Source organism: Macadamia integrifolia, chromosome 6 (genome assembly GCF_013358625.1).
Source record: "Macadamia integrifolia cultivar HAES 741 chromosome 6, SCU_Mint_v3, whole genome shotgun sequence".
Lineage (NCBI taxonomy): Eukaryota > Viridiplantae > Streptophyta > Magnoliopsida > Proteales > Proteaceae > Macadamia > Macadamia integrifolia.
The window spans coordinates 28217512-28240201 of NC_056562.1; the positions used below are offsets into that span (position 1 = coordinate 28217512).

General features: G+C 38.5%; 2 protein-coding genes across 3 annotated transcripts; both read left to right on the forward strand.

The window, feature by feature from the left end:
• Positions 1-266: 266 nt before the first annotated feature.
• Positions 267-9899, forward strand: LOC122082882 (DNA repair protein RAD51 homolog 3). Of its 2 annotated transcripts, XR_006141440.1 has the most exons (10): positions 267-455; positions 546-641; positions 1523-1645; positions 1798-1831; positions 1911-1981; positions 2064-2290; positions 2966-3097; positions 3326-3486; positions 4528-4594; positions 9546-9600. XR_006141440.1 is itself a non-coding variant. In XM_042650694.1 (9 exons), exons 1-9 carry the CDS (start codon positions 344-346, stop codon positions 9719-9721), a joined length of 1038 nt encoding a protein of 345 aa, XP_042506628.1. In that variant the 5' UTR covers positions 268-343; the 3' UTR covers positions 9722-9899. The 2 variants fall into 2 exon arrangements, 1 of the variants encoding a protein (XP_042506628.1); XM_042650694.1 differs by lacking the exon at positions 3326-3486 and having other exon boundaries at positions 268-455; positions 9546-9899.
• A 4949-nt stretch (positions 9900-14848) lies between these two features.
• On the forward strand, positions 14849-18852 carry LOC122081854 (transketolase, chloroplastic). The gene is made up of 7 exons (XM_042649206.1): positions 14849-15543; positions 16187-16277; positions 16368-16473; positions 16604-16886; positions 16982-17130; positions 17227-17380; positions 17496-18852. Exons 1-7 carry the CDS (start codon positions 15058-15060, stop codon positions 18453-18455), a joined length of 2229 nt encoding a protein of 742 aa, XP_042505140.1. The 5' UTR covers positions 14849-15057; the 3' UTR covers positions 18456-18852.
• Positions 18853-22690: the final 3838 nt, after the last annotated feature.

Consider the following 22690-nt stretch of genomic DNA (forward strand, 5'->3'; position numbering starts at 1 on the left):
GGATTTAATGGACTTTGGAGAAGACCAAGTTAGGCCCAGCCCTTAAGCCTGGAATCTGTTGATTGGGCTTAGAATCAAATGATGTTTTTGGCCCTATTCAAGCCTAGAATGCCCGAAGGCCAAGACGCCTTCATACCCTGGGCCCGGGCTTGGGCCTAGAAATGCCACGCTCCTTTGGGGATTTGGCGGGAAATCGCGTTAGACGCGCGCCAGACGATTGAGGAGACTCCCAACTCCAAGGCTCCAACTCGGATAAAACTGAGAAACCCCAACGCTCCGAGTTGAGAGTTGAGAGTTGAGAGTTGAGTCGAGAGCGCAAGGCAAGCAGAAGCGGAGGGCGGAGATGGAAGTAAGGAATCTACCACTCTCACCAACACAGAGAGCGAAGCTGATATCGGCGGGCTACACTACTCTTTCATCCATCTCTGCAATCTCTCCCCCACACCTCGCTCGCGGTACTGCTATTCTTCTTCTTTCCTTCTCTTATACGTCTTTTACCTTACTTGAACGAGAGAAATTGTATTCATCATCTCTCGTTTTCTCAGACTTGAATATTTCTGAGTACGAAGCACTGGAAATTCTGAAGGTGGTTGCTTCACAAAGCAGTAGGACATTAGATGGAACTAAAGCTATTGTAGCCGGTACTCTCTCTTTCTCTCCTCCTTTACTTGTGCTATTGTTACTGGAACATCAAATAAATCTGCAACATTCAATAATTTGTCCCAAGTGACTGTAAGGGTTTCCATTGTAATATCAATTCCAAGGAGTGTTAACATTTGGAAAGATCATAGACATAAGAGGTACTTAGCATCAATAATCTTTGCTGAGTTCCGGGAAATGGAACCCGATAGAAGGAGTGTTAACATTTGGAAAGATCATAGACCTAAAACTTTATTTCTCCGACTTCTTAAAGAGTTGGAAGGCTTGGGTCCTATTGGTTCCCTTTGTGCAGATCATACAAAATTTCTTGGTTCTTTAGGTCAAATTGGACTGCATTGGCTATGGAAAGGAGGCAAAGTCCTTAACTGGCCCGGCTATTTCTTAGTCACTGTGGGTAACAAGGGGCCAGTTGATATTTGCAACTTCTGAAATTTATGGGAGTTGGAATCCTAGGGTAGGTTCTGGTACCTTTGGATCCAATTTCCCTAAGGACTTTGATAAGGGACTAAACCGTCTGAAACGCCTAGTTATAGCCACTGTCCGTTGGGGTGGATCTGAAGTCACTGAGATCATTGGCAAAGTTCAGTTCGCAGCTGCATTTGGTCTTAGTGCACGTTGAAGTAAATTTGTGTTCTGCTGCTTTTGATGCTAGGTTTTAGACTGAAAGGCCCAAATTATCCTCTATGAACTACCATCCGATATGTCAACTGAAACGCTTGTAAATTGTTCACTTAGTTCTGGTAGCCTGGTTCAACAACATATTGTGAATGGTTGAGGAAATAATATAGGAGTTGATAATCTGTTGATCTGTACGAAAGACCCACACTTATTTTTTTAGTATTATATTCTTTGTTTACCACAGGGGCACAGACTGCCTGGGATATGCTTCATGAGGAAGACTTCATGACACGAATTACTACATCCTGCACAGTGCTAGATAACATTCTGGGCGGTGGAATAAGTTGCAAAGAAGTTACTGAAATTGGTCTGTAGTTTCTTTGTGGGAAATGTGATGCTACTGTGGGCATTAATTGGTTCAGTTTCTCATTTTTGTTTAGGTACATAAAATTGTACACAGATCCTTTGATACAAAAAAATTTACATCATTTTTTCCCTTTTGCATGTACTCTTTTACAGGTGGAGTACCAGGCATTGGGAAAACACAACTGGGGTATGGCTTCGTGAAATTTCAACTAGGCTGTGTGTTACAATGCCTGTGATTTAATAATAACTCAATCCAGAATGTGCAGGATTCAGCTTGCAGTTAATGTTCAGATTCCGGTTGATTATGGTGGCCTAGGAGGAAAAGCAATTTATGTAGGTATGCCTCTTAACTTATTTGAAAGTGATTAGTGCACCTTTTGGAACTGTCCACTCAAATATTATATTTTCATGGTGATCAGATACAGAAGGAAGCTTCCTTCCAGAGCGCGTTTTCCAAATTGCAGATGCATGCATCAAGGACATGGTGGAAAGCTATCCCTTTCAACGGGAGGATTTTCAAGCTTTCCAAGACAAATTACAACCGAATGCTTTCTTGGAGAACATATTCTATTTCCGGATATGCAGTTATACTGAGCAAGTTGCATTGATAAACTACTTAGACAAGTTCATTTCTGAACATAAAGATGTAGGTGTACTACAGTAGTACACAATATGTGAGATTATTTGATTTTAGTTAGAAGCGATACACTGGACACAGACTTGCACACCCTTGATAAAAGTTCTTGACTCCACTTGGTGGTCACAGAAATTCCAAATTTCCCACACCTCAGAAGTTTTCGGGTTTGCACCATCCATAAAACCTTTAACACCATATCCATGATCTATTATGAAATTTCCATGCTCAATGAATACAGGCCTGGAAATGGTGTGTTCAAGTTGGTGCAAGAACTTTTTTGGGCTGATTTTGGGGGATGTCCAAATTATAGGGAAGAAAGTAGCACCATTTGAATGGACAGGTCCTCAAATGTATTTTTCTCAAATTAAAGAAATTGCACCAACTGTGTTTCATGTTATGCAAGAGAGGCTGTTATGTTTCTTTGAACTCCTTAGTATTCTAAGAAGCGTCCATATACATACACATTTCTTTGCCTGCAACCAGTCTCTGAACTGATTTGGAATTCCAGTCTCATCGAATGCCTCAATTTGCCAACGTATTATTTTGATTTTTTCCTTTGCACCATTTTTTGTACAAAAGCCAGTTTAGTCTCAATGGTTTTCTTACATTTTGATTATTGTATATTCCCTATGTGTTCACTAGCTACCTGTCGTGATATTATTTTAATGAATTATTGTTTTACAGGTAAAAGTTGTAATTATCGATAGTGTTACTTTTCATTTCCGCCAAGATTTTGATGACTTGGCCCTTCGAACTCGAGTACTTGGTGGTTTGGCTCTGAAATTGATGAAACTTGCTCAAAAGTTCAGTTTGGCGGTAAGCATTAATGTGTGCTCCATGTTGATATAATCATGCACACACACAAGCATAGAACACATTGAAATGGTAAACCAAATTTTTAACTACATAGAGGTTTTATTCGAAGTTTGTGGATTTGTTTGCATTTTTCATTTCCTTCTTCTTCTTTTATTTTTTATTTTATTTTATTTTTAATTTTTAAATATAATTGTCCATAATATTCTTTTGCTTGTCAATTTGAGATAGAGGGGCCATTGCCTGGTTGGCTGTATCGTAGAAAGCTTGGGCTGCCAGCATGAAGATGCTGGTTCTAGTCTTGAGAGTGGCCACTTTGTGCAAAAAGGCTAAAGGTTAGACTGTCTACAGTCCACATCTCCTGGAACCCTACAAAGAAGAATTTGCACCAGGTTACAGCCCTTTATTTCCATTTGAGGGGGAAAGATGGTGAAATACATTATGCACATCTATATTATTTACCACGTAACTTCTACGTCCATTTTTCAAACCTCTGCATGGGTGTCTGTAGGACATGGTCTAAACTGCAATTAGGAAATTCCTTCAATTTATGTAGTTGCTTCTGCTTTAAGACTGATAAAATACAATTCGTTTATGTATCTTTTAACTTTTGGCCATAGAAAATATGACATTACCTTCCACAAATTTGTAATACATGGCCATGTCAAGCACTTGTTTTTTTTTTTTTTTTCTCCATTTCCTTGCTATGCTTTGGGACCAATGTGCCAGTCCAAAGTCTGTAACCACAATCTGTATAGTCCGTTCATAGGTGGGGACTTTGATCAAGTAGATCCATCTAGTGTGTACCCACAAGTTATGACAAACAAAGGGTGCATGAGGGGTCTTCTGGACAACTTATTCTTGCCAATATTCTTTTCTCAGTCATTCAGTCTCTCCAACTTTAAAACTTGTTGGAATTCTGAAACATATTCCAGCTCAAGAGGAGATCTTATGTCACTTAACACTGGCCCCTCGCTAAATTGATTTATATGTCATAGTATTCTTTGATGTGTGGTTGGTAATGTTAAACTATGTACTAGGTTTGGTTTTGGTTGGTCACTTAGTCAACTGAACTTGACATGAGCCACGCAATGTATATGGGTTAACATATTGTCTATTTTATTATATACGGAATGCAAGAAAAAATTGGTTAATTCAGTAGTGTTAGTATTATTCAATATTGAAAATTATTGAATTCAAATTTCTTTATGTTCATTTTAATTACTCCTACTTTATGATCTTTATGTCAATTTAACCGTAAGTTGAAGTTGAAAAATCCTAATGGGCCTAAACACCCTGCATGTGTCTCACAGAATTTATTATGATCTAATATGTATATTTGTGAAATGGTTTTTAGACTCAAATTATCTCCATTTATTGAGAAATTAACTTGCTGTGTCTCTGGTATCTTACTACCCCACCCCTTTCTCTAGGTTGTGATATTGAACCAAGTAACCACAAAATTCAGTGAAGGTTCAGTTCAGTTAGCTCTTGCACTAGGTAATCACGTTCTCCACTAGGCATTTGGATTTTTCTTGAACCCATATCATTTGTTCCTTGTTAATTGCCTTGCTATAAATATTTGTCTAGTTGTAGAACTGCTGTAGCATTTATGTGCTTCTCGTTTCTACTTTCTGGTCAAAGCATATGTTTCCTAGATATCAATGAGGGTAATTTGACATCACTAATTAAGACTTTTCCCAACTGCTTGGGTTCAGCTATATTAATCCTGATCTGCATTATCTTACAGAAAAGTATGCGTTTTACAGTTAATGACCTTTTATCGTTCCAAATTATTTGAATATGCTTTATAACCTCCTTTTCCTTGATCCACTTGCAAACTCATTTGTGCGGCATATATTTCAAAGATATACCATTTGAGGGTAATGGGCCCAACAGATATAGGAAAGTTCTCCCACCCTATCAAATAAGGATATGCTTACTCATTGGGCAATTATGGGTTAGATTGGCAAGCCCTAGGGTGACTTGTTCTGTATTCGGATTAGGTTTCAAAATAGGGTGTTATGAAGTTAGTTTGTGATTTTGGAACTCTTATAGCCAAGAACTAAGCCTGACAGCAATCAGCAGCAAGTAACAGTCCATGGTAGAATCCAGTAATGGTCACAATGATAAAAGCGACCAGTGGGGAACTCCCGAGACAAGAAGAAGAAAAAGCCCACAAAATGTAGACTCTCAAATCTCAAATGGAATGTTAAAAACCAGCTAAACAAGCATACTACTTTGCTATGTAGTGAAGTGGGAATGAATCTCAGAGAAAGTGAAAGAACTCTGTACTCCTGGGGGATGCATGGCCAATAGCTTCGGCTATTGGTCCTTCTCCATCCATGTTGGCTTTGCAGCCTTCTAGAGAAGATTCTAGTGAGTGCTATGTGGTGCAAGGAGGTGTGGCTACTGGTGGTGAGAAGGTAGGAGTTTCTTCTGTCCATGCTTTTAGAGATTCCTACTAGGAGAATGGGGAGTCATCTATGGGAAAGATGGATGCTATCAATGGAATTCCTTTTGCTTCTTTATTCTCGCCGAATGTATGGAAGAATAAGGAGGGTTTTCAACTCAAGTTCATTGATCCGGTCATGGTGGGTGATCAAAAGGTTGCTAATTGTCCTGTTGAAGTTGTTAGAGGACGGATTAGTAGATGGAAAAATGCTCGTGTAGGGCATTTCATAGGGAAGAGACCACCTTTTCATTTCACTACGGAGTTTCTTCTCAATAAGTGGAAGTTTCAGGCAATGTTGAGATAAATCTACTTGAAAGTGGTGTTCATCTTCAGGTTTAACTTGCAAGAGGATAGAGATAAAGTCTTGGAAGGAGGTCCGTGGTATGTTTAGCGTAAGCCTCTTGTTCTTCGCTCTTGGAGCAAAGAGGTATCGTTGGGGCAGATAACTTTAACCTCTATCCCGGTGTGGATTTCTTTATCCAATCTTCCCTTTCAATTCTGGTCTCTAGAGGCATAAAGTGCTATTGGGAGTGTTATTGGGCGTCCAATTTCTTTAGATGTGAGGACCAAGAGATTGGAGAGATTATCTTTTGCAAGGTTGTGTGTTGAAGTTAATGCTTCTAAAGAACTACCTTCTATTATAGCTATTAAGGATGAAGAAGGTCACATTTTTAATCAAGAGATTAGATATGATTGGAAGCCTCCTAGATGCAATGTCTACAATGTTTTTGGCCATTCGGTGGAACATTGTAGTGGAGCTTCGGTGGTTCAACAAAATCAGAAAACAAAACCAGTTTGGAGAAAGAAGGAAGATGGTGGAGAGCCTACACTGTCGGCTGAGAATGGTGGACCTTCTTTGCACAAGAGTAGTGACCTGAGCAAGGATTCCGGCCCTACAATTATCCAAAGTTCAAATTCAAGTTTGAATTTTGAAAAAAGTGGAGTAGATAAGGAAGGATTCATTAATGGCATATTTAGGGGTAAAAATATTCCAAACATAGAGGAATCAGTTACCCATGTTAATGCTTTCTCTCTCCTTGAAGGGTTGACCGAAGATGTGCCAATTTCAATTTTAAAAGAGTCCTTGGCTGAGGATGAGGAGGATGAGATTTATGAGGAAGAAGTTTTGGAAGGTCAGTATATTGCTAAGGTGGATTCAGGTTTCAACTTGGTTTACTCAAATGTGTTAGCGATTGAGGAGGAGAATATTTTGGTGTGCAATAAGGATATCTCGCTAGCAAATAGGGAGGAGGATTTGGAGGAAGGTGAGTTGGCAATTATTCCATATATTAATGGCGTAAATAATGGGGAATTGATGGGGAGATTTTCAAATGAGGATGAATTTCCTCATCAAGATACGTTGGTTCTCTCTTTGGAGAAAAATAAGAAGTTTGATGGAGAAAAATTAGGGGAGGAATCGCAGAATTTGAATTTGGAGGACAAAGTTAGTAAGAATTCAAATTCTAATGAAGAAGTGTCTGAGGTCGTGGAACGCACCAAGGGACGAGATATTATCTCCAATTTGAACCTTATCTAGGATTCTCTTGACATTGAAGGTTTGCTGGATGATGAGGTGGCAAAGTCAACATACTTTATCAAGTAAAAGGGGGGTGACTCTGCCAAAGAAATCTCTTATACTAATCATTTGACCACGGTTTTGCCTTCCTCAAAAAATCTGGTGGAGAATATTCCTAAAAGAGACAATGTTGATGTGGCAGATGGAGAGAATAATGGTAGGTTGATTGAAGATTTGACTCCCAAATCTGAAGCAAATGCGACTTATTTCAAGGGAGCTGAGAATCTTGTAGATTCCGTTATTTCTTCAGAGGAAGAGACAGTTGAATCATAGTGAGGAGGTGATAGATCAACTTGAGTTAAACCACAGTGAGGAGGTGACCCATCAAGATGATAATATAGAGGGTATACATTTGGATTTTTCAGAGGAAGCATCAGAGTCAAATGAGGACGGTGGCCCTGAAGTCTCTAGAAACCTGACCCATCCAGTAGTGAGAAGCTTTCTGCGGAAGAGTCGTCGCATGAAAAGTGCCCCGTACTTTCTTCGCTCCCGTGATTGGGATACTTAACTCTTTCTTAGCATCTTTTCCTAATTGTTAAAGCTTTTCTTTCTATATTAGATGAATTGTGTTATAGGGTTTGTCCTGTTTGATTTAGGGACCTCTCAACCATTCTTTTGGTCTGCCCAAAGAAGGTTGTAGGGGTTGCCTTAGTCTGTATTTTTATATTTTTCTTTTTCCTTAATACATACAAATTACCTATCAAAAAAAAAAAAGACTGCTACGTAGACCTAGATATCTCCAACTACCATTTGGAATGCAACAAATTATTCCTTTTATCCGGATCTGATTTAAATCCAATAGGGAGAGTGACGAAACTAAACCTAACAATAAATTTCCATGCCAAAATCTAAAGAAATAGACTAGTCCCTGCTTAATGTTTCTCCCACACAATACTGTGGCTCTCAGTGTCATAGAACAACCAATGTTTTCCCAATTTTCTGTTGCCTCCATTGAATTGACTGTCAGGGGCTTCGAGTGTAACCTGGCCTGTTTCAGAATCTAGCCCGTTGTGCATCTAACTTGAGCATAAGATTATTCAGTCCTCAACTAAAATTCTTATTTAGAACGTAGAACTAGGACCCTTTGTCACAATGCCTCTTTTATTCTACTTCTTACTAATATGTTTTTGAGCTAGGGGTGCTATCGAGCTGGTTTGGCTGGGTTCATTAAAACCCTAGCCCAACCCTAGGTCTACTTAGCTCAACCTAGGCCCAGCCCAAGGTCATACTGGGATATTGCAGCCCAGGCCCAGCCCTACCGGGCTCAACCCAGCCCAGCCCAATGTGGCCCTTATTGACCCTTGATCCAGATTGGCACTGATTGACCTTGGCGGCCCTTATTTTTAGGGAAGGCTGGGCTAGCCCTGTTTTTGACTGTATGAATGATATTGTTGTGTGTATGTTTTATATTTATCTACACAAGGTCGGGCTGAGCCCCAGCCTGGCCTGGAAATTTCAAGTCCGTGACTTGGGCTTGCCGGGCCAAACTTGCACCCCTTCTCTGAGCTTTTCACAAGCAACAATATTTGAAATACTAGTACAATTTCTGTTTTAGCAAGGCAGTTGTTTCCCTTGAAAGGTAACCATAACATTTTTTTTTTTGTTCACACCAACCATCCCTGTTTCCTTGTTGTAAAATGTAGCAATAAGATATAATGGAAAATAAACCTGCAAGTGAGTTGTCTTTCTTTTTTTTTTTTTTTTTTGGTTATTTTTACATCTGTTCTTTTCATTTCAAGGAAGAATCAACTCCTTGGATTGTCATGGAGACCCAGTTCCTATATCTAAAAAAAGACTGAGGAACTTCGAAATCCAAAAACTATTCCACATAATATATAGCCTTGCTTATGGCTTTGTCAAAAAAAGGGTACACATAGTTTTTTTTTTTTTTTTTTTCTTCAGGGAAAGGCTGAGGGTTGTATCTGCCCATTGAACATTTTAACTTCCTATCATACCAGAGCTTCATAGCTTCTCTAGGCCACTTTGCCGAGAATCATAATTTCACCTACGGAAAAAGTTTTATCCAGATGAGTTTAGTTTGATTTATGTGCTGAAAGACTATCTTATGAGTGTATTGATATCTTGGCAAAGGTTTTTATGATGCTGGAAGCCGGCCTGACAGACGAAACCTCCTGCTTTGCCTGGCCTTGGGACTGGCAACCAAAAACACTGGTGGATTTTTCAATGTTTGGGTCATAGGATTCTTTAATTGGGTGTAATTATGTAAATTGATATGCTGAGGCACTTCTTCGTCGTGCCTGTAATTACATTAGTCCCAGTACTAGGGTTCTACATTCTTATGTCATCTGAGTTTCATGCAACCAAGCAAATCCTCTTTTGTTTTACTGGTTTCACTCTGTGGAGTATAGTCCTTAGTGTGACACCAAAGAAATTTTTTTCCCTTGGTTTTCTTGGTGCAGGTGATAGTTGGTCTCATGCCTGTACCAATCGGATAATTCTGTACTGGAATGGGAATGAAAGATATGCATACATTGACAAGTCACCCTCATTAAAGTCCGCTTCAGCACCATATTCTATTTGTGGCAAAGGGGTGCGAGATGCTGCTTCAAATTGTAAAAGGATCAAAATGATGTAATATATGTTGGGAACTGGCTGTAAGTAAGAGTAGTCTTATTCCTTCCCGTTAGCCACCATAGTCACTGGTTTCTTACATTTTTCTGCTGCTTTGCTCTTGATTTTGGATAGGTCACAAGCATGTGTCATATTTCAAACTCAAATTGAATCAAATACCTTCCCATGTATGTTCACAGCTATCTATTTATGTACATATAACCTCTTGTGGTCCCAGTCACCTTTAGTGTTTCATTTAGCTACTGGGCAAACTCTGTTTGAGTTGAAACTCGACAAGTAAACAGGTGGCCTTGGGGTTTTACCTGTTAAGTTGCACTATTGCAACATGTTGGTCATAGATTCGAAAAGTAGAAACAAGTTCTCCTGCGAAGCATGGGTAAGGTTGCGTACATTTGCCCCCCTCTTCCGAGACCTTGCAATAAAAGGAATTTTGTACTGGGTTGCCTTTTTTACCAAAAAGGGACTTCTAGGTAGAGAAGGCTTTCTCTCTCCCGACAACTACTAAGAAAATTTTAGCCAAAACTAATGATTGAGATAAAAATTAGAGGTTAAAAAAAACGTTTTAGTACTTTTCATCCATAGATCTACTATTTTGACCTTGTCTCTCTTATATTTATTTATTTATAAAGATTTTGTAAGAAAATGCTTCTCTCTCTCTCTCTCTCTCTCTCTCTCTGTATATACAAGAATCATAAAATAAATTTTGTACATGTGTGCATAATCATATTTGGTTGCTACAGTGTTACCCAGTCTCCCAACCAAAGAAATGGAATCTTGGCTTTTCCATTGATTAAAAACATTTCCATATAATGTTTTTAATGGATAATAAATCATGTGTCATGATTTTTAGTTAAAACTAATGATTGAAATAGAGGTAAAACAAGAATGTTTTAATCATATTTCGTGAGCTGTCGAAATAGTACCTGATGTTTTTAATGGTAATAGGGAAAAGGTTCTCAAGAAGCTTTTTTCACTGGCTCCTATCATATAGATACCATGCTTTACCAAAAAGAAAAAAAAACTAAGGATTATACCATTTTCCCATATAGATACCATGAGGATTATACCATTTTCCGCATCGTCATGATGTGGCGTGGGAGATCCCTTAAATAATAAATTGAGTGTTATTGTCTTATGATTATTATTTTTAGGAAGAAAGAATATTACCGGTTTGTGGTGACAGCTCCAGCTTGAAAAGTTGGCGTCCAGTGTAAAAGGTTGTGGGATCGAACCCTGTCATATGCATTGTGTGTGTGAGTGTGGGTGTGGGTGTGTGTGTTTGTGTAGGTGTACCCATCCATGGGTTGTCTAGATGGTTATAGTGAATTGGAGATTGGTGGCGATGGATTGCTACGCTAGTCTCTCCGAGGATTAGTCGAGGTACGTGTAAACTGACCCCGACACCTTGGTAAAAAAAATATATATATTTACCGATTTGTGTTCCTCACACCTAGGCCATAGATACATGAAAAAGTGAAGTTGGGTTATAAAAAGACACCCCTCCCCACCTCCATTTTCCCATGTATTTGGTTATGGGGAATACAAGCGAAAGCGTTCTTTTTCCTTATTTTTACTATAAAATTGATCCTAACTATCGTTAGTATTTTTTTAAGTTCTGGTAAAGAAATATCATATGTAATAGAAAGCTACTAAATAGGTGTTGTATAACGTTTACGTTTTAAAAAAATTGTTAATAGAGATAAATTACCTTAGTGAATATTCTATGGTTAGGTCAATTTAAAAATGAAGGTTTCTAAAGCAAATGAATGAAGTAATAATGATTAAGGAGAGGATTGGTGGGTAAAGCTGGAAATGTGATGCTACCTACTCCACTCCCCAACCTGCCAACCCTACCTCCCTTTCACTTCCCACACATAGGATAGGGACTGAATCATATTCATGAACCGGGTTAGCTTTAAGCTCCTTTGATTGACCTTAATTTCTCTCTTTGTCCCCTAATCCCCATTTTTGTGGTATTAAATGTCAAGAATTAAAATAAGTGGGAGAAATATTATACTTCACCTTATTTTACAGTTTTGGGCATAAAATTGTGAGCACAACTTAGAAGTTTAATTTTATCTTTTCCTTTTTAATTCTGATTAAACAAAATCTTGTGTTTTTTTTTTTTTTTCTAATGATGGGGCCTAAATGAGAACCATTCAACTTTCACTGAAAGTAGTGAAGAGCACTAAGCACCCCATATGAGTGGTCCAAAGTGTACCTAGTGAGAGTCGAACTTGGGACGTCCGAATTTACAGCTCGTACCAAGTTCGTTGCTCACCAACTGCACTACCCCCTTGGGTTAAACTCTCTTGTTGAAAACTTTAAATTTTGTTTTGCGTTTCTATCTATTTCATGTTGAAATTATTACTATAAAAAAATTAAAAAAATAAAAAAAGAAGAAGAAGCTTTAAAATCAAGCATTTTGCTCTATTTTTCTTGTTTTGCAAGGTTTTTATTTTTTAATGGGTATGTCGCCCTTGTCTTTGCATAGCATTGGGTGAAATGGTGGAAGGTACTCCTGAGCAAGGATTTAAGGCCCTATTTTTTAATGGGGATGCTGATACCGATCTGAATCGTTGGGTATTGATCGATTTTGCCACATTAATTTTTTGCTATTTTACCCCTAAACCGATTCGAATTGATCAAATATTAGGGATCGATCTCAGTCGATACCATACCAATACTTGAAATCATGTTCCTGAGTCATTGCAGCGCCTAGAATTCACCATCAGGGTTGAAGCCCCCTTGCCCTTGTTTTCCTAGTACAAGCATTGAAATAATATTATCACAGCATTTGAAATATTGAATTGAATTAAAAATCAACACATGATTTGGATTCGGACACCATGATATAATTTATTTATTTATTTTAAAAATATAAAAAAAAAAAAATTGAGTCTCAATAAATACTACAATGTCATGAAAACAACTGGTTTCTAAGAATGCCCTCTTAGAGTGTCATATCTAGGTTCCTCAACCATAATAAAATATATGTCTTAGGTTATATAAATTTCATGTAAAATAATCCACATGGTCTAAAAGATTTTAGATCAGGTTAACGCTTACTAAGAAAATATTAATCAATCTATGCAAAATTAAACATCAATACACTGGCGTTAGGTAGGTGTTTCCAAAGATGCCTAGAGAGTTGTAGGCAAAATGAGATACAGAAAATGGGGAGCTTTGGATAGGGCATTACCCTCAAGACACGCGTATGGGATGGCTTCGGTGAAGGTGGCTCTTGTTCTGCACAGATACTTGTTGCCTTTGTTCTCATATTCGAGTGTTGCCTAGGGAAGTGGTCCTTGGTTTGTCTATCCCTTTTGTCAGGTGGTTTTCCTTCAATCACATTGAAGGCTACGTTTGATTGTAATGAAAATGGAAATGAAAAGAGAAGCGAAGCGAAGTGAAGTGAAGGGAAATGAAGCAATTTTTTTCTTTCTCTTTTGAGTCTTTTGGTTACAACAGAAGTAAAGTGAAATTAATTTACCATAGTTGTTTGGTTTGATGTAAAATTGATGTAAATTTTTAAAAAATTAATAATTCAACCAAACTCCTCAAAAGAAATTGGGGAGGGGGGAGGGTATTTTTCAATCCAGAACCCAGTTAGCTCCTCAAAATTTATATTGGTAATGTGATTCAGGTCATTCAAGGTCTGTACCAAATTAAACCAAATATCATCAGATACTATATTCTATCACTAACCAAAATAAACCATTTCATTCTATATATCAAATGAATACAACATAAATAAATATTTAAAATAGTATAAAAGATGATCACAAAGAAAATAGTAATAGATTACAAGTGATAACGACTGAAAGGCCCATTCCAAAAGTCTTTTGGTCTAAACAAACTCAATTGAGTCGTGTGAGATAGAGAGATCGTTGATAGTCATGAGCGGGGTGAGAGTCGCAAGAGTGGGAGAGATCGTGAGAGTAGGGTTTTTTTTTTTTTTTCTTTCTATTTTGGTGGGGAAATAAAAAGGGAAATTTTAATGGTTAATTGAAATATTTTTCACATGTAAAATATATTTCCCTTGCAATCAAATATCTAAATTTATTTTTTCTGGGAAAAAAATTCCACTTTACATAAAAAATTTGCATTCCCCTTACAACCAAACAAAGCTGAATGAAAAATCCCTCGCCTATGAGTTTGGGAGTCTTAGGATGAATATCAGGAACAATGAGGTAGGTATTATCAACTTTGTACAATAAAAAGTGTAGAGTAATAATGACCATAGATTTGTAGGTGAACCTTATTCCACTGGTAGAGGAAGAACTAAATGGTACATAAGATTGTTGGCAAACTATATAGCCTCTATATCAATGTTGAGACTAATGAGAGCATGCAAGGTCATCAATAAAGGTGAGAATTTCCATCTAACGAACATAGAACAATCATTTTATGCGTTCCTATGCCTATGTAAGTTGCACCCAACTTGGCCGGAATCTTTTTTCTAATATAATATGATAATAGATAGTAATATGAATAGTCAATTATCAAATTCATATTCAAATTCAATCATATATCTTTCCATAATTGTCATACACCCTGGCCCACATTTTATCTAGAAATTTCTAATACTTTATTTCATTATTTGATAAAAAGAAAATTATTGAAAATTATTTGATAAATTCTACATAGATTAAAATCTTAACATTTGAACACGTGACCTTGGTATTTGTTCACAAAATTTCAACCTTGTTTAATATGCTGAGTAGGAAGAAAAATCGGAGATATCTATGCAGAAATATATAGATAATTAAGGTCAGGCACGTAAGGGAGATATCTCCTCAACCTATCCGAAGATTCCGCAAAGGATCTACCATTAGATTGTTGACTTTGACCAGAAGTACCTTAATATCTAAACACGATCACATCTTCATCTAACCACTTGGCATTGGAATTGTCGACCCGACCCGACCCGAACCGAGCCGACACTATTAGTATTATCTAATCTCGTACCAACGAATCAACAAAAAAAAAACAAATAAGTATAAATGGAAGGCGAGCATTCTCTACCCATACTCAACGGTCAAGATGGGATCTGTTCTACATCTAACGGCACAGCGGTGCATCATCCTCGTGTGAACCAGAGAAGATATAAAGATTTGGTTGTTGGCTATCTTCTTCTGCCATTCTTCGTTTCTTCTTCTTCCCTTTTCCTCTTTCGTCAGCCTCTGAATTCTGAAACCCAGTTTGGTAGAAACTAGAGAGACGAAGAGAGGCTAATCCAGTTTCTATTTTTTCCATATTCTCCAATTCCCTTCTAATCTCTTCTGCAGCTGGAGTAGTTTGACCTCAAGCCCCCCTGTATTCACACCAGAAGAAACCATGGCGACCTCCTCTTCCCTCACAGTTTCCCAAGCCCTTGTGAGTCGTACCACCATTTCCCACTCTGGTTCTACCTCTCACTCTGACTGTCTCGCTCTACCTGGGTTCAGACTCAGCACTCTCTCTGGCCGAGGCATTAAATCACAGTCTCTGCGCGTTGCCGGTTTCCGCAAGAGCGTGAGCTCTCGTTCGTCCATACGTGCAACCGCCGTGGAGACTCTGGACAAGACAGAGACGAGTTTGGTAGAGAAATCGATTAATACGATTAGGTTCCTCGCAATTGATGCCGTCGAGAAGGCCAACTCTGGGCATCCGGGTTTGCCTATGGGCTGCGCTCCCATGGGTCATATTCTGTACGATGAGGTGATGAAATATAACCCTAAAAATCCCAAATGGTTCAACCGTGACCGCTTTGTGCTCTCCGCTGGGCATGGTTGCATGCTACAGTATGCTCTGCTTCATCTTGCTGGATTCGACAGTGTACAGGTGAGCCTTTCGATTGTTTCTGTTGATTGGTTTCTGGGCTGCGGATGCCTTTTTTTGCTTCTTTTTGGTGAATCCCGAAAGCACTTTCCTTGCATTCCTTTCATGGGTTATTTTCGATCTTTGCTTTGTTTTTTCGGAATTTACCTCTTTTTTTTTTTTTTTTTATGGTTAACTTTACTTAATCATATATTATATTTAATGTTGAAATCATTTGATCCTTGCATTCTGCGATAGTGATTTATATTTTTAGTCTTATGTTAACACTGGATCGAGAGAGAGAAGGCTTAATTGAAAAACCAAAGAGATCTGTTGAAATAGATTTATGATATCCATGTTTCTGTATGACCAGTTGATTTTCCTTCTTCACATCCCCGGGGAAGAAGGTGTTCGGGTTGGAACAGATTACAGGATACCCATATGCTTTTATACTTAGTGATTGTGCTCTCATATGTAGCTAAACTTCTGTGAAACGAATTGAAGGATACCCTCGTTTTGTTCTCTCATGTCTGCCTATCTTTTCTTGTTTCTGCTAAAGCAGATTTAAGGTACCCATTTGTTTGTGCTTCTAATTTTTGGTTCCCTCTTGTTCCAATGATGGTTCCTTCTTGCTGAAATCCTTCTGTGGTGCAATTCCATCTTCTAGGAAGAAGACTTGAAGGCTTTCCGTCAGTGGGGAAGCAAAACGCCTGGTCATCCTGAAAACTTTGAGACAATTGGTGTTGAAGTCACTACAGGTTGGTCTATATCTCTGATGCTAATTTCTTCCATTCCTTACATTAGAAGCCTGAGAATTCTTTGTTGTATTCCAATCTCTCTTTCTGTAGGTCCTCTTGGTCAGGGTGTCGCCAATGCCGTTGGGCTGGCACTTGCAGAGAAGCACTTGGCTGCTCGTTTTAACAAGCCTGACTCTGAGATTGTCGACCATTACACGTGAGATTTCCAATTTGTTCATTGTTTCATATTTCCTTAAACTACATGTTAGTTTCAATGATTTTGTCTTGCTGTTATCCATGATAATTTCCTTCACTTATTTCTTTTGTTTGTTCTGTTGTTTCCCAAGATATTGTATATTGGGGGATGGTTGTCAAATGGAAGGTATCTCAAATGAAGCTTGCTCCCTTGCTGGGCACTGGGGTCTTGGTAAGTTGATCGCTTTCTATGATGACAACCACATCTCCATTGATGGAGACACAGAGATTGCATTTACCGAGGACGTCAACACCCGTTTTGAGGGTCTTGGTTGGCATGTGATTTGGGTAAAGAATGGTAACACTGGATATGACGAGATTCGTGCGGCCATTGAGGAAGCAAAGGCTGTCAAAGACAAGCCCACCCTGATCAAGGTTAAATTGTTCACCTTACAATACAGTTCTGATGTTTTTTATATTAGTTAGAAGTAAAGTTGGGTAACAACTTGTTAATGTCTATCCCTTTACAGGTCACTACTACCATTGGTTATGGGTCCCCGAACAAGGCCAACTCATACAGTGTACACGGCAGTGCTTTGGGTGCAAAAGAAGTGGATGCGACAAGACAGAACCTTGGATGGCCTCATGAGCCTTTCCATGTTCCTGAGGAAGTGAAGAAGTAACTAAAATTGGCTTACCCCCTATTCTTGCCACTTGATTTCATTTGACGTATTGCAATGGTTCCTGAATGAATTTTGTCACTTTTATTTCACAGACACTGGAGCCGCCACATTCCTGGGGGTGCTTCCCTTGAAGCTGAATGGAATGCCAAGTTTGCAGAGTATGAGAAGAAATATAAGGAGGAAGCTGCAGAATTGAAGTCCATTGCTAATGGTGAACTTCCTGCTGGTTGGGAGAAGGCTCTTCCGGTGAGTATCATCGGTCAATTTGTTTGTTCTTGGTTGTTCCTTTTTGTGTCTCGTTTATGCTCATCTTGGTTGAGAATATTGCTAAAGGCCATGCCACTTGTTTGCTTGCTCCCAGACTTACACTCCAGAGAGCCCCGCAGACGCCACCAGAAATCTGTCTCAACAATGCCTCAATGCTCTTGCAAAAGTTCTCCCTGGTTTACTTGGTGGTAGTGCTGATCTTGCATCCTCTAATATGACCTTACTAAAGATGTTCGGGGACTTTCAAAAGAGCACCCCAGAGGAGAGGAATGTCCGTTTTGGTGTTAGGGAGCATAGCATGGGTGCAATCGGCAATGGCATTGCCCTCCACAGCCCTGGTCTTATCCCCTATTGTGCTACCTTTTTTGTGTTCACTGACTACATGAGGGCTGCAATTAGGATCTCTGCTTTGTGCGAGGCTGGAGTCATTTATGTGATGACCCACGATTCAATTGGTCTTGGAGAGGATGGGCCAACCCATCAGCCAATTGAGCATTTGGCTAGCTTCAGGGCTATGCCTAACATCTTGATGCTCCGCCCTGCAGATGGGAATGAGACTGCGGGTGCATACAAGGTTGCAGTTCTCAACAGGAAGAGACCATCAATCCTGGCCCTGTCTCGTCAAAAGCTTCCCCATCTTCCTGGAACTTCAGTGGAAGGAGTTGAGAAGGGAGGGTACACTATATCAGATAATTCTTCAGGAAACAAGCCAGATGTTATCTTGATTGGTACTGGTTCTGAGTTGGAGATTGCTGCTAAGGCTGCCGATGAGCTCCGAAAGGAAGGGAAAGCTGTCCGAGTTGTCTCTTTTGTAAGCTGGGAGTTGTTTGATGATCAGTCAGACGAATACAAGGAGAGTGTCCTTCCATCTGCTGTTACAGCCAGAGTAAGCATTGAGGCAGGATCAACATTTGGATGGGGGAAGATTGTGGGTACCGAGGGGAAGTCAATCGGAATTGACAGGTTTGGGGCAAGTGCACCTGCAGGAAAAATATACAAGGAATTCGGTATTACAGCTGAGGCTGTCATTGCAGCAGCCAAAGCACTAAGCTAGGCCTTGTTAGTTGCATTTCGCTACCTTATTTTATTTGGCATTTCGGTTTTGGTTCCAGCATTTCCAAGTTTGAAGATACAATGAAGAAGCCAGAGTTTGGCGAGCCTGCCAGTAAATGGCCTAATGTTATAAAATAAGAAGAGAACCTTCAATTTGTTTTTCGTCTTTCCTCTTATTTTCATCGATGGAGAAGTTAAGAGCCTCCAACTTAGAATCAGGAGCAAGAGCCAAGGGTAGAACAATGTTGATGAAAATGTGTAAGAACACTGAATGGATCTATTTTTCATTTTTGTAATATTTCGAAGCTTTAATTATCACGGATTACAACTTTGCCCAGCATGCAATAATGTTCTGTACCAATATTCTGAGGAGCAATGGAACTTGGGTTTTAGATCCAGTGACTGATAGCCTTTAAATGAGCAGATTTGCTGCTCTTTTGCCTTTAATGAAAGGGCTTTCTTTATCCAGTTGATATTTTTCTGGAGATTATTTTGGAGGACTGGAGGAATAATGGATTGTATGTAGTTCAGTAGAAAGGGTATTGGGTGGTGGATTTAAGCCACTGAATGATGCTAAGGTGATCTTGTGGTTTATAAATTGTGTCCGACCAATGCATTTGGTTGAGGCTTGAGGGGTTTGTACTGTGTATTGAATGGGGTCCAACAAGAGAAAAGAGGATGTTGAAAACATTTTTGTGGTTGGTGAGGCTCAGAGAGTCTTAGGTGTACCTATCACTTTATCTTCTGTCTAAAGAGTGACTCACCAAACTAAATTCTTGGTACCCTACCAACTACCAAGAGAGCTTTTCTACCAAGGGAAGCTGATTTCAAGTGAGATAGTAATCACACAGGTTTTATCTTCATCTTCCCCTCAGTTTGTAAGCTTCTGTTGCAGTGTCTATGACATTTGACAGTTGGGTTTTATATGGGCTGCGGGACCCATTTAGTAACTGGGATAATGGTATGATTTCAGCATATTCCCCCACAGGCCAAACCTCTCTGTTTCTCACTGGTTGTTGTATTTTGTGAATGGAGAAGTTTTTCTTCACCCACGCTAAAGAAACAGCCACGAGTCTATCATTGATATTCTTGATATTATTTTCCCCCTTGTTTGTTGTTGGAGGTCCAATATACCCTTCATTAGGTGAAAGAGTCACCTTAACAAGAGAATGATTCAGATATGAGGTAGTGATCAAACCAACTTTGAACCAAAATCCCTGATCTATCAATTTAACCAAGGTAACTCAGCCTTGATCAATTGTTTCAAGGGTTTCGTTGGTCCATTTTGTATGGTTTAAACATCAATATATGGCAAGACCCTTCAGATGGATGGAGCTAAAAAGGGCTGGGGGTAGATCAAATGACCATTGATGAGTTAGTAAGTAGACGCATGCAAAAGATAGATCTTCACCTAGTATGGCATCCAACAGAGCTGTTTGGAGGGCAACGATCCATATTGCCGATTGTTCGTAAGTGGAAATCATAGAGGGTTTTTCTTTTTTTTTTTTCTAACTTAGATGTAACGGGATCCCATTTAGTTGGGATAAAGCTCTGTTCTGTTGTTGTTGTTGTTGTAATAGCTGCCATCTTTACTACTTCAAATATTATTCATGGGCTCACTTCAGTTTGATGGGTAACTTAGCTAGCTTTGCAGTTCAGTGCATCCTCTTCCCACTCAAGGAATGGATGACAATATGGATTGGTCCAAGAAGAGTTGAGCTCACGGCTTCTTAATTATGAGGTGTTGATACTTTGTTTACCACGTGAACAAGAAGATGGGATTTTGAATCATTTAAATAATCATTACCTTTTAGAATTTGGTGCAAATCATTAGGTAGTTTTGCCTTATTTCCTCTTCACTCCCCTTCATTTGATCTCCTTCCCCTATGTCGAATTGCCTTTTTTTTTTTTTTTTCAGGAAATTTTTATTCCACGAAATCCTCTACCAGTCAATATCGTTGTAATTTAGCTATTTTTAAGTTCTTCTTGTTTGGAAGCTAAGAAAAGAAAAGAAAAAAAAACTACAATGCTATTGATCAGGGTTAGATTTGTTTATATAAAATAATTGTTTATATATTTTTATATGAGGTTATGTTTTTATGTTAATATTGAATAATTACTTATGATTTTGATTTTATAAGAATATTAGGTTTCTGAAAACGACATTTTTTCATTTTCTATAACCGTATAATGGTTTAATAAAAGATTTGATTTTGGTTTCATTATATCAAATCATTTAATAAACTGTCCGCTTTGATTTCTATCTCTAACATTGTGAACAACCAAACCCTACTATTTAACTGAAACCGAGGTATTTGAATTGTTTGTTGACATGAACAAACTCATGGAATTTTTTGAAAATAATTTCAATAGTGGATCTTGGACATATGATAGTTTGAACCCTACCATTTAACTAAAACCGTTCCATTTGACACCCCTAATTATAAACTAAGCAACCGACACTTCTTTGATACGATCTCTTTTTGGGTGGATTTCACTAGAACCCCATGTCTCAAATGTAACCGTACAAATTAGGCTTAAATATGAACATAATAGAAAGACACGTGCTTAATAGTAGCATGCCTCGGATATGATGATCACAAAATTGCTTGGAATATCCTAGCTTCCAACGCTATTTAATGTTCTACCAAAAGGACTTAATTTGTAGGTTTTCTTCGGGTAAATTTATTTGTAGAACTTATATTTATATTGTTGTTTCAACCAACCAAAGTGGGTTATGTTAGGTTAGGTGGATAGTATCTTAAGAAACTATAAGTGAAAGGAGACTACAATGAGACTTTCCAAGCATGGTTTGAGCAATCGAATTGAATTGATCTGGATTTTTGCATCAATGAATTGATATAGACAACAGGTAAAATAGTAAATTTTTATTTTTTAATTAAATCTAAGGGTATTTTTGTTCAATCTAAATTAAAATTGGATCGATATTAGGCTTGAGCATCCCAACTCAATTCTGTCTTCTCAAACCTTGCTCCCGAGTACCACATCTTATTTTATTTTTATTCATTTTTCCTTTTGAGAGAAAAAAAAAAACATTTTTCTAGAGCCAAGTGCCATATATAACATGGTGAGCCGACTTGGAGATTGATTGGATCCAATCGAGTGATAATATGTTGCTCACCTAGTTGTATCCTGTTCGATTTATAAACTTGTCAAATCAACCGAGTGAAATAGATAAATAGGCTGAGGACAAAGTTGACACATTATTTAACATATTAAAACTTAGAGAGCACTCCCCTGCCTTCATCTTCTACAGTGGCCAAAGCTGAGCTTCTGCTGGTATGCTGGTAGTACTTACTAATGACTTCACTCTAGCACTAGAGGATTGATTGCTTTGATACAACTGATATGAATCTCAGGAGAACTTTTCCATAAGACCTATCTACCTTAGGAGGTGAGAGACTCCTAGACCATATAAACCCCATCAAATCTCTCATGGACCCAATTTGGATCAATCCCCCCCCCCCCCATCCCCCACATCCACACCCCACACCCCACACCCCACAAAATGGCTATGTGGTTGTTGTAATACCCTTCTTCTATCTTTCATGGATCTGTTGAATTCTCACATTCCAAACAAGAAAAAAAATTATGACATCACCTATGCATAATTTTTTTTTCCCTAGGAAAAGGGATTTACATGCTAGCCACTTATATTGCTGAGATCTCAAATGCCAAACCAATAGTCGATAACAAAATAATATATTTCAATGATAGAATAATGCCAACATATTTAACGTATTTGCCCATGCTCAAGTCCTATGGCCCGTTTGATAACATTTCAAAAAACGTGATTTTGTTGTTCCTGTATCAAGAAACAGTAGAAACGAAATAAAAAACGTTTAACAAAACTGTTTCATTTCACCTAATTACATAAACAAAAATAGCAATTTTTATCTGCTGGTTCAAGAAACAGAAACGAGAAACGAGTTCTTGAAACAACGATGGACCAATTTTTAACCCAAACCCCGACATTTTTCCCTCAACATTTGAAGACGGTTCCTCATGTTCTCTCTTTGCCTCTCTCTCTCTCTCACTCGAATGACGCCATGTCACAGGTGAAACCCGCCTCTCTCTGATGCAGCTTAATTACCAAAATATGTTTGTTTTATTAGAAATAAGCTTAGGGTTGGGTTCCATACATGTTGGGCCTTTGATCTCAAGTGTTTTGAGTGTAATAGACCACTTTTATGTGTTTTAAAGGGGAGGGTCTAA